Genomic DNA, 12,930 nt, shown 5'->3' with positions numbered 1-12,930 from the left:
CCACTTAAAGACAATTCCTCATTTTAGAAATGTTAAAACAAGAAGAAAATTGTCTCTTTTCATCAAACATACTAATCTTAGCTTTTTACATTATACATATTTGTGTAAGCCAACTCAAATTCTTTGAAATAAGGGACAAATTTAATTGTGTAAAGAATCCTATAGTTAGTTATTTCATTTTCTAAAGAGAAAAGTAGCCTTCATATGCAGTTGTGTGTTTTGAAGGAGGTAATTTACCAAGTTGGGATTCTTTAGTGCATAATGAAGCATTGATTATTCCAAAAATAACTTTTATATAAAAGCTTATAATCTCCACATTGCCATGTTCAAGCAGTAGGGTTTTTATTCTGTAGGTAAGAGGGAGGGGGCCTGGGTAGCTTTACCTGTTGCTTTGCTCTGGTTTTAGAAAAGAAGGTGATTGTCTACTCACTGGATCCTTCAGTGATGTTGCTGGCAAATGAACTCTCTCCTGCTGAGCTGCATCTTTTGCCATCTTTGAACTGCTGCCTCCTTCTGGCCCACTGGTCTATTGCTTCTTCCTGGGAACCATCACTGGCCCGTGTACCTCTTGGAGCCAGTTCCTGGGATAACTTGCGGAGGTTATTTATTTCCAAATTCCAATCTAGATTAAACCACATTAAAGTAGGAAAGTGAGAAACATTTCAAGATAGAGTTTCAACTATTCCAGTCTTTGAAACAGTATCACTGTAGACTAGAACTAGAATAATCCAACTCTTTCATGATTCACTTTTTAAACTTGTATTACTTGAAAAAAGTCCATATAGACTGAAGTTGGGGGATCACTATGCACTACCTCAGTTGGGCTCAATTCAAATGATAATTTTTGGATACTGGAATATGCCTGATATTATATTAGTTATTTTAGAAGAGCAAAGTTGATAATTATGCCCCCTGAATTCTCAAAAAGAAGACAAGATATTACCTGAATTAGTTAAATTGCAATCTATGATAATAAGCTTATTATTCCATTCAAATCCTTTATGGTTTAACTTCCATTAATCACAAAAATACTAATATCATGATACTTTTCTTGCTGAATGTTTAGATTCAAAATAAGGAAAAGGGGAAAAAACCAAAATGAATGAGGCTTTGATAATTTTATATTTGATTAAATAACAACTTGAAATATTTGATATACTTCCAAACTGCTACCTTCTGTGATCATAAGCCATGAAACTGTGTATTAATTAGAAGAAAGAAAATTACAAATAATCTAATTGCAGTAAATTCAGATTTTAAGAAAATAACGAAGTAAAATAAAAGAAAAAATAGCAAAGTACATAATACCTACTAGGTAATTTTATAGGCTGGAACTGGTTAAGATGTTACTTGCTTTTACTTTTTGACACCGTATGAAAGGCAAGCCACATCGATATAAAATGAGACCAAATCCTAACTTTTATTTTTATTCTATTCTAAGGAGCAAAGGAGTTTTAAAATTTGGTCTTTGTAATTAAAATCTAATTTATGAGTATCAAAGTTTGCTCTTACAACTATTTAAATAATAAATGGGATATATACATGAATAAATTATCTTCTTGGGGCACCTGGGTGGCTCAGTTGGTTTAGCATCTGCCTTCAGCTCAGCTCATGATTCTAGGACCCTGAAATGAGCCCACATCGGGCTCCATGTTCAGTGAGGAGCCTGCTTCTCCCTCTCCCTCTGTCTGCTGCTCCCCCAACTTGTGCTCTCTGTCAGAGAAATAAAATCTTTAAAAAATTATCTTCTTTTTATATACAATTATTAATGATCCATTTCTATAACAATTTAAATTTTACTTATCAGGGACAAAGACCTAGGAAATGGGAAGAGTCATTATCCAATTCCTCTAATCTTCAGTGAGTCTGCTGTTGACCCCTACCTCTTCCTGAGGAAGTAAGAGCAGGACAGAAAAATGACATTCATTCTTTTTTTTTTTTTGACATTCATTCTTTATTTACTGTTCACTTTATATATGTATAGTTTTTTGTTTTTGTTTTTGTTTTTGGAGAGAGAGAGAGAGAGAGCACACATGCATGCCACGGGAGAGAGAGAATCCTAAGTAGGCTCCACGCTCAGTGCGGAGCTTCATGTGGGGCTTGACCTCACAACACTGAGATCATGACCCAAGGTGAAATCAAGAGTCTGATGCTTAATCGACTGAGCCACCGAGATGTCTCATGTTCACTTTCTATATATTAATTTCCACTGTTACTGGGGCTATAGTTATGAACAAGATTACTTTTTTTTGCCCTTTGGGATTTTTTACAGTGGTAAAACTTTTAAATATTCTCTGGCAATTTTGTTCAGTGCTTGTGCTAGTTACATTTGTTGAGATTAAGAGTCCAGGTTGACTCTGAAGGCATCCAGGAGATAAGAAGGAAAATTTTCTAATGTCAGCTATTTTACATTTAAAAGTACTTTTTTCCTGAACTTGCTGAAGAAAAAAAAGTTCTATGAACCTAGCAAACTGTGTGATGGCAATATGGCCCTGTGATATGGTAGGAAAAATTTTCTTCTAGCCTTTTCTTATCTACATAAATGAAAAGAAATTGTGTGCCCTATAGTATGTTTTGAAGTGTGATTTGAGAACCACTGTAAGGCCCACTGAGATCAAAGTGTCGTTCCCTTTGTCCTGGTTGGCATTCGTAGAATCTCAGGTTTGTAAAAATATATAAGGTAATTTGGTCTAATTATCCTTTATATGCTTAAAACACCTTAACAAGGTTTCTACCAAGTACTCATTCAATCTAAGCTTGAATGCTTCCCATACTCAAATATATTACCTGTTTACTACCTAGATGAGCATAATCCTTGAATATTTTGAACTGATAGAAAGTTTTTACTTGCTGAATTGAATCTATACCTCAGTAACTTTCATTTACCTATAAGCTTCTTCCTGGTCCCATGAATATCCAGTAGGTGTCTACTGAGCTTTTCTAGGAATCAGGCAATGTGCCTGGGGCTGGAATGAAGACACTCAAGCATCCTGAAGTACTCTATTAAAATAAAAACTGTCACTTTGTAGGAATAATATGTTAACCCATTAAAGAACACCACCAATGTTTTATCAAGCATGAGTGTAAAAAAGAAAGCTATCACTTTGTTAAAAAAGAAAAAAAGAAATAAAGAAAGCTATCACTTTGAAAGCCAAAGGGAGGTCTGCAAAGTGAGCTGGAGACCAAAAAGAGGAAGATGCTTAGCTGGAAGGAGCCCTGCCTGAAGAAGGCTAGGCATTGAAGCTGGACCCTGGGAATACTCATCCAATGTGAAATGTTGAAATGGGCACCACTGTGGAAAGTTCCAAAAGTTAGCTTATTGGAAATTATCCCAACAGCTATATTATGCTAAAAGAAAAGGACTATTTTCTTTCTTCATCTTTTTATGCCTAGAACTTGTTGCAGACCTCGCAACCACAAATGTTCTCAGAGCTGCAGTACTCTACACCATTTGCCTTGGTGTTGGCTTCCAGAATCAGTCCTTCCTTGAAACACAGCAAAATAAAGTATCTTATGTATGCATGCAACTATTATATCATATTACAGGTAAATGGCTGCTTAATTATGGATATTTCTAAGCCACGTAAAATGCCATTTAATCCTTCTCATTCTCTCCTTGTCATTCTTGCTGTTTAGCCTAGTCTTGGTTTCTTCATTAAAATATTTTATGATATAATATGTCTGGTTCTTTGGCAGAGATCTTAAAGATATATTTCAGTCTATTTAAAGCTGAAGAAATGAGGCCCTGAGAAAGCTCTTTACTCAGGCATATAGAGACTTCATTTGGCAGGGGAAGAACCTAGGATTTAGTTTTAAGAGTTTCAGACTTATACCCTTTCCTTTATTTTTATTTATTTTTTGCACCCTTTCCTTTATATGACTGGTTCTTTGACCTCCTGCCACTTGCCCATACCTACCTGCATTTTTTAAATCTAGTTCAGAGGTCATAAATTGTTTAATCTGTATATTGTCTTGAAAGTCTTATAGTCTAGAGATTCATTCATTCATTCATTCATTCATTCATTCATTCATATTTATTTATTTATTTATTTAAAATCCACATCTCCAGCTATCTTCTGAAAATACAGAAGACCTGGCTGTACTAGACCTGTATTCTCATTCCCTCGGGACAGAGCTCCGTCTAGGTCACCAAAATTCCATTATTTTTCACTGCAGTCTGTTTTACTCATTCACCTTATCTCCCTGGTTCCTGTAAGCAGCAAAGACTGTGACCTCTAATCTAGCTAATTTGCAAGCACACACTCAGAAGGGTGGAGGGAACTACACACTGCAGTCTTCTTCAACTTATGATAGTGTTCTGTCCTGATAAATTCATTGTAAACAGAAAATAGCATAAGTTGAAAGTGCATTTACTGCGCTTAACCTCCTGAACATCACAACTTAACCTAGCTTACGTTAGGTGTGCACAGAACACTCACATTAGCCTACAGTTGGGCAAAATCATCACACACAAAGCCTATTTTAATATAAAGCATTGAATATCTCACATAATTTATTGAGTACTGTGCTGAAAGTAAAAAAAAAAAAAAATAGAATGGCTGTGTGGGTTCAAAAGGATTGTAAGTACGTGAATTGTTTATCCATGTGATCATGTGACTGACTGGGAGCTGTGGCTGCCATTGCTCAGCCTCACGAGAGAGTATAACACCACGTATCACTAGTTGGGAAAAGATGAAATTCAAAATTCAAAGTACAGTTTCTACTAAATATGTATCACTTTTATAGCATCCTTAAGTTGAAAATTTTAAATTAAACTGTTGCAAATCATGGACTGTCTGTATTACAGTTAGCACTCATGCCAGGGATTCTTAATCTGAGATAAGAATCTCAGACAGAATCTGGACAGAATCTGAGGAATTGGAGGACACTTCTGCATATTTAGGCATAAGTCAATTTATGCCAAATTTATATATATCAAATTTATAATTTTCTGGTGAAGCAGTATAAAGATGTCCCAGTTCCTCAAAGCAATATATACTCTGAAAAGATTACAAAATCCTCGCCCAAGGTGTCAATATAATAATAATAATAATAATACCAAATAAAGTATAAAAATATTCATAGCTCTAAGAGAGTCAAATCCATACAAATATTTAAAAATTTAAATATCTTTTAATACAAACATTTACATTTCTGAAGCATTTCCCTGTTTTTTTTCTTTTTTTGATTTGTTTTGTTTTCATATACGAACATAGAGTTTTGCACAAAGAAACCCAATGTGACTTCCCTGAAATCTTGCATTCAACAAATATTCATGGAGCGCCCACTCTCTAGGATAGCTCTGGTGTTGTGGATAAAGCAACGATTGAAATAGAGAAAAAAAAAAAAATCCATGCCCTCATGACTACATTCTTGTGGGAGAAGACCCAGCAAATAAACTAGTAAACTATATAGCATATTAGAAGGTGGCAACTTCTGTGCATAAAAGTAAAACACAGAAAAGGGATAGATTATACCTGGGCTGGAGTAGAAAAGGTTCAGATTGAAATTTTAAATTGAATAATCTGAGAAGGTCTCTCTGGGTACTGAGAAGGCACCATGCGAGCAAAAATTTGAAGGTATGAAATGAAGCACGTGGGCATATGGGGGAAGAGTGGTCTAGGGAGCAGGAGCAGCCCCAGCAAAGGACGTGATATAGGGTCTTGCCTGGCAGGTTCTAGCAACTCAAGGAAGTCAATGTGGCTGGAACAGAACGATCCAGGGGAAGAGGAGCAAAGGTGCCAGAGGGAGAGTTGTAGGAACAGCCTTTTGGTGAACCACAGTAACACAGGGAACTGGTAGCTGGAATCGTTCAAAGTCTACTGAAAGTGCTGCATCAGCTGGGGGAAGATTCTGACTTGAATTATTAATTTACTTAAGGAAATAGGTTTTGCTGGGAGAGGTGGTCCAGGGAGGGGAATAGCTTTGGGGTAAGGAGAGCCAGCCTGGAAGGGAGGTTCATCTAGGCGAGCAATACATCTGTTCCTGGAGACACAAGGGCCCTGATTGCAGGTCTGCCCCTTGCTGACTCCAATAATTATGGACTGAGGCAAATGGTAGGGTTAGTACCATTGACCCGGTTTTCTGGAGGTAGGTCAGCCCCGGGAAGCAGTCACTGTGACTATGGATCTTGGCTTCAGGGTGTTCATCCTAAGTGGTGACCATACAGCATTTGTGTTGTTTTAGGATATCCATCTTCTGTACAGTATGTTTCATGTTTCTCGCCAACACTTACATAACTGTGCTTTCTGTGTTTTAGTTCTACTTCTAAATTGTACTAATTCTGTTTTAAAATTTAAGGATGGAACCACAAAGAAAAGAGAGTTTCATCAGTCCCCACTCTCCCTGCTGGATATGTCAGGAATGTTATGGGCTGTTTGGTGGGGAAGTTTTTACTCTTTGGGGATGTATTTTCATATATAATGTGGAATAATGCTAACAGGACATGTAAAATATTTTTGACTTATTGCAGAAGAATGACAGGGCTCATCTTGAAGTGGCCAAAGTGATATAATGCTGACCCAAGACTGAAAGCAGACAGGGCAATCCCATGTACTTAGAGACAAGCTTCCATCGCAGCCCTCCCAGGCTCTGGGGAGCTGCTGGGTTCTGTCAATGTTCTGAGCAGAGCCAGCCAAGGCATGGGGGAGGCCAGAGGCCCACCTGAGGTCAGGCGCCCCATGGACGGCTCAACCAGGATTAGCCACGGCCGTCTCTGGTTTTCGTCCTCTGCTTTGATTACTATTGCACGTGGCCTCCTGAAACATGTATGTCGTCCTTCTGCAACGCCACAGTAAGCTTAAGAACACATTTTATCGCAAACATATTCTTCCTATTATAAATATGCTTAGCTTGCAAGAAGGAGAGAAATGGCAGATTATTTAAGAGTGGCAAAAGGCTAACATTTCCTACCAAATTGATTTGGCAATACATCAACCTTTTAAGGAGAAATTGATTTTTTAAAAAACTTTATATTAAACTGCAGCCTTGGTGATTGTGTTATGTGCTATTTATGGGTGGGGTAGGTGATAATGTAAAGAAACAGGCTGATATATGCTTTCTGACTCTAAAATACTCCATCTATCTTCATCCATAAAGAGAAAAAAGAATCCCAAGCAATAAAAAAGCCCTCATGTTAAGACTTTCCAAAGCTCAAACATGTAAGAACAATGAAAGTTCAAGATTCTGGACGGCCACTGTACCTGTCAAGGCTTTCTGCTTCTGAGGCGACAGCAATATGTCTATTTGGTGATAGAAAGTTTCCTTTGGATCATTTCTGTCTTCTTCGGAATTTGGCTCTGTTGATGTAATCCTTTGGCACCCTGCTGGCTCCTGTTTAAAGCTGGTTAGTCCAAGGCCCTTTTCATCTTGGTTACCATATTGCTCTGCATCACTGGTCAGTGTTTCCTCGATGACAAACTGATTATCTGTAGCACATGCTGCGCAGTTGAACTCAGTGGTGTTCGGGAAATCCATTTGAAAACCAACTTTGTCATGATTCTCATTTGCTAGGTCTCCAAAATCTCTACGGCATGCATTCTTTACTCCTAGCATTTCTGGGCATTTGTCTTTTTCACCCTCTCCCAGAGAGCTGGGTGAGTCTTTAGGAATTTTCGTTCCCATGGGACAATTGGAATAAACTGTGCCTCCTTTATCGTTTTGAATAATTAATCTTTGCTCTAACTCATCAGTTATTAAGGTCAGGACTAGCTCTGTTGTTTTGCTGGCAGCTGCTATCTCTGGATGACTGGCCTGGGATTTCGTTGGACCCCAGTCCCCTCTGCTGTGGCTGTTGGCGTTGAGCGGGCTGCCAGCAGAGAGGCTGCTGGAGGATGCAGGGCTGAGCGTCGGGCCCTGCGTCCTCTTCGGTTCCCCCACTTGCTCTGCTTTTGTAGGAGAGTCACTATGTAAAGTGGCTTTGTGAAAGTCTCTGTCAGCCTCACAGTTTTTCAAAAAGTCAGCCCGGTGATCAAAGGAAAATGTCTCCCCAGGGATTTCTTTAGGTTCTGGAGGTCTGGTGGCTTTGTGGGATGGGCTGAATGAGGTGCAGGACTTCAGAGCACTTGGACTGGAAGGCAGAGATGAAGAATTTGATGCCTCACAACAATCTGCAGGTGGAATTTTGCTGCCTTTGCAATAAATGCTGGCTGCCTTCTCCCCTACAAGCTGCATGCTCACCAAAGATGAAGAACAAAAGTCAAAGTCTTGGCCATCTTGAATGGAGAAGATGTCAGTAATGGCACTCGGTGTAAAATGCCTTCCCTCTGTGCTTTGCCTCCTACGTAGGTCTGATATGAGATTTTCTGACGTCTCAGAGATGGCTTTTCTCTCTCTGTCCACATCCTTGAAATCCTCAAAAGGCATTTCCCTTAAGTTTGTATCACTTAAACTTGTGGTCTTTAGGGTATCTTGTGAGGTAGGAAGAACATTTTCGAGAACAGTGTCAGTCTTGGAGAAGAAGGGTTTCTTTCTGAGGTTGTTCTGACTAATTTTCAAGTCCTCCTGCTGAGTGATGGCCAATTCTATCTCATCGTCATCTGAAACTGAAGATATTGTATCAGGCTTAATCTTCTCCCCCTCCGGGGTTGAGCACAGAAAATCCACAATTGTATCAACATTTTTCTCCTTCTGGACAGCAAACACAATAGGAGGAGAGATATTTAAACCATCTGAACTCTGATGCTTCTTCTCAAGCTGCCATTTTTCAGGGTGTCTAATATCAGCTTGTGCAGAAGACCTGGAACATTCTTTAGTAGTATAATTGGAGGAAGTGTTTCTGTATTTGGCCATTTCCCCCCTTCTTTTAGGATGGGTTATATTAATGGATATATTTTGTTTCTTACTCATATATTTAACTTTAATCCCTTTGCCTACAACGCTTACTTTTAGTGAGGGTCTCTCTGTTCTGGCAACTTCTTCCGATTTAGGTGGCATCTCAGGCTTTAGTTCTTCTACCAGTGTATTCCTATATCTAGAAGAGCAGCTTCTAGAAGTGTAGCATCTCTGAGTGTGTCTAGAAGAGTAATGCTGGTGACATTTTCGACATCTTTTTGTTGGGAAGAAAAATCTGTTCTTGATTTCTACTTGCACGCTGAAAGCCCCACATTTCACTTCTGTAATAATTGTGCCTTTTGCTGGTTTAAAGGCTTCTGGGGTGTTTCGGAAATTCTGCAGTGTTTTTTTTCCTGATGATGGTTCTTCACAGGCATTAAACATGGTCCCAGATAAGACTTTGTCTTGCTGATGAGAAATGGATGAAGAACGAACATCATTTTCCTTTTCCCTACTTGTTTTGCTGTCAGATGAAAGTTGTTCGTTATCTTTAGGAAGAAAAGGGGAATTCTGTTTTCCATTCATAGAAGCAGATGTATGCTCATTTTCATTTTCCTTAGATTTCCCTAATGTCCTAGTCTGAAGAAATACAGCCTTTGGGGCATCTCTTTTGACTTCCTTTTCAAGTTCTTTTATATTTTTGTGGTATGCTTTAGTGGCAGGTTGAAGTTCACCTAGTAAAGAAAAAGCCAAAAAAGAAAGAAGAAAGAAAGAAAGAAAGAAAGAAAGAAAGAAAGAAAGAAAGAAAGAAAGAAAGAAAAAGAAAAAAAAAAGAAAAAAGTTTTCTGTGTCCATTTAGAGAGCAGATGGGATATAAATTCTAGGGTACAATTCAGTGCACATTCTTTGTCTCCTGGGTAACATTTTAATTCATTTCTAGTATGTAAAGGTACTTTCCATAAATATTCATTTCTAATAAATAGTTTAAATCAGTTATCTTAAAATGGGGGAATGTTGCTTGGTAGTTCTAGGAAATAAGAATGTAATTAAGCTTTAAAACAGAGACTTCTGAATTGGGTGCAATGAACATTTGCGAACAAATTTACGCAAATAAATTTTAAGAGACTTCTTGATAAGGAATAATTTGCCACGATCAAGTATTTGAACATGGTGTTATAATACTACATATAATACTACTGTAATATAAGCTAAATCCAGCTTGATTTAATTTGAGAAGGTATAACAAATAAAGAGGCCCAAGCATGGGTTATAGAGAACCTTTTAAATAGATCTGATATTTTCCTTTGTCCTGGTGTAGGGCCTTTATATAACACAGAAAAGGTGTCCTAGTATTGCCAGATGCTATCATACTTCAGGAGAGAACTAGAGTCTGGATTTATCATATTGTGAAATCTCCTAATTTCTAAAGATTGCGTCACATTTTAAAAAACCCTCTATAGATGGAGGCCAATAAATTTAGGGACCAGCGTTGGCCCAAGAACTGCCAGCTTGGAACCTTTACTTATCTTCTACTTTATAATTTTAGAATATTTTGCTTGAAAACTTTGTGAATCTAAGTATGAGGTAGCAGATCTTGTGTAAAAAAAAAACAGTGGACAAAATACAAAGATCTCATATGTTTTAAACTACATCTGAGAGTATTTGGAAAGGAAAAGAAAGAATGGACAACAGAGAAGTCACAGAAATCTATGAATCAGGTCTCTATGGAAATAATTTTAATAAGTTGATTAAGCTAAAAGTTGAAAAATGTTATTTATGATTATTTTAAATGTTGTTAATTTAAATACAATTTTGTATGTACCCATATATAAAATCATATTTTATAGAAGTATTTGTGTAAAGAGTAAATCATTAAATTCTCTTTAACCAGAGAAAGAAAAATATCCTACCAAAGTTTGGCTAGAGGTGGCATACAAGGAAGGAGTGCAGAAATATAATTACTGTTTCAGAATAAAACAAAAGAATCATAGGCTTGGGAATTACTACTCTCCAACTTTAGGTTCTCAAGCACACTGGAGTTCCCACTTGTCTTTCGTCTAGTCTGAGGGAATGGCTTTTCCCATGGCAAGTACTGAAAGAGTTCCCAGCAAGCCTGCTTACAGCCTGAGAGCTGTAATGTAGAAATCGTGGGAGAAAAGACATGGAAACATCTCTTTCTAAAGCCCTTTTACAATGGAGCATGTATACCCTAGGAGTTATATATGGTGGCCTTCCAAAACTATAGATTACAACTTTTTTTTTAAAGATTTTATGTATTTATTCATGATAGTCACAGAGAGAGAGAGAGAGGCAGAGACACAGGCAGAGGGAGAAGCAGGCTCCATGCACCGGAGCCCGATGTGGGATTCGATCCCGGGTCTCCAGGATCGCGCCCTGGGCCAAAGGCAGGCGCCAAACCACTGCGCCACCCAGGGATCCCTATAGATTACAACTTATTCTTAAAATAACACCCTCATGCCAAGAACAGTTCAGTTTATAGCCCTTTTCAGTTTCATAATTTTATAGTTTACAGCCTCTTTCAACTGACTACATTTCAATTTCTTTGAGTAGCAACATAGAACTGAGATAGTTATAATAATCATCCATTGATAATCGATTCTAAGAATAGGAGTCTCAATAGCCTTTGAAAAAGTAAATATGTATTTTTAAATTTTTATTATTCACAATATATATATACATACCAAACTTCTAAATTGTTTTATAACATTTATATGCATTTATCTTCCTACTTTAATAGACTTTTTGTGGTAAAAAACAAAGTACAGAGCTGGGTAGTTCATTTTATACGCAATTATAAAACCAATGAATTAGACTTACATACTGTGGTATTCAAGATTTTCCATTTTTTATAGGCTTTTCTTCTTTTCCTTCTTATTTTGGGGACCTGAGCATCTTCAGCTTTCACTGTCCTATGAAAGTATAAAATTTGAAATTATTTTGTGATCAGAATTCAGGTTTAGTAAAATTACTGACAACTCATCTGCCAACTTGATAGCATAGTATCTTTCTCTGGTATCCGATAGTATGCTTTGAATACATTTTCTTTTCATAATTATATTTTCCTTTCCTGTTTAATTCTACCCTAACTATTTAGTGCATTATTATATACCACGTGAACATTTGAACATGCATTTTGTTACATGTGTAGGCACTTAGGATGCAAGTTATAAAATCATATTCTACTTAATTGATTTTTCTTATATATTCTAACTTTCCTTGGCCTATTAGAAATATATGACTTTTTGTGAAGTTAATGTAAATTTATCATCATCAGACTTCTAGGCCTGCTAAATTGAGTGGGGTAGGGAGATGGAGAGATGATCTGCTTCCATTACATTATCACCATACACATTATACTTAAATATAAGATTGGATGCACACTATATAGTCTTCGTAGAGGATAAAATTAATTCTGTACCTTTATTGTGAAACAAGGAGTTATTTTCCCTGTTGATGTTGTCTTAACTACTAAAAAGTATTGCAGAAGATATTTGGGGAAGATGCAGCCTCCTAACTTCCACAGTATCACCTCAGTAGGCACCTGCCTGTGCTTACAGCTATGTCTGATTCAATTGCTTTCCTTTTAGAGGATTAAACTGTCTCCAAAGATGCAAAGAGAAATAGCTTCGCTCTGAAGCAATTGTTTTGAGTGTATTTAGGTAGACTATGCCTTTGGATACCTCAGCAGAGCAGTTCAACTTTGATCTGTTTTACACATAACTTAAAAGAAATGGGGCTATTTTGTGGCCAGTTTTGGCAAAAATTTAAATTCTTCTTAACTCATCTCTGTCCTCAAAATCCCCTGTATCATAGTATGTGGTGATTTCAAATCGTTTTTCCTCCATAAACTCAAAATCTCATAACTTTCTGAAAATTCTTTTTTCCTTAGGCAACCTTTTTATATAGAGCAATTGACACTCTTCTGGCGTCTTCCAATTATCCTTTCTATTCTTTCCCCCAATAGGCACAATTAAGTTCCTATGGCTGACTAAGCAAGCAATAATCCTTTCTTCTTAGAAGGCCAACGTGGGGGTTGGGTTGGGGAGAGGATTACAAACACATAATTAATATCTTTCTTTTTTTTTTTAATCCCTGTCTTACACACATTAGGTTTTCTAATTTAAAAAATGCTTCAAA

At 37.2% G+C, this 12,930-nt stretch overlaps 1 protein-coding gene across 1 annotated transcript in view; it reads right to left on the bottom strand.

Annotated features, from left to right (window-relative positions):
• Positions 1–11,695, bottom strand: part of LOC112653376 (uncharacterized) — a 100,360-nt gene extending 88,665 nt beyond the window's left edge. Inside the window, exons 1-3 of the mRNA XM_025437485.3 lie at positions 11,611–11,695; positions 7,203–9,506; positions 431–622 (exon numbers count right to left, since the gene is read on the bottom strand). Of these exons, the coding sequence (XP_025293270.1) occupies positions 431–622; positions 7,203–9,357 (2,347 nt within the window). The 5' untranslated portion in view covers positions 9,358–9,506; positions 11,611–11,695. The remainder of the gene's footprint in view (positions 1–430; positions 623–7,202; positions 9,507–11,610) is intronic.
• Positions 11,696–12,930: the final 1,235 nt, after the last annotated feature.

Source organism: Canis lupus, chromosome 3, assembly GCF_003254725.2.
Source record: "Canis lupus dingo isolate Sandy chromosome 3, ASM325472v2, whole genome shotgun sequence".
Taxonomy (NCBI): Eukaryota; Metazoa; Chordata; class Mammalia; order Carnivora; family Canidae; genus Canis; species Canis lupus.
Note: the sequence above shows the minus strand (reverse complement) of the source record. Positions and strands in the feature narration are given on the sequence as shown.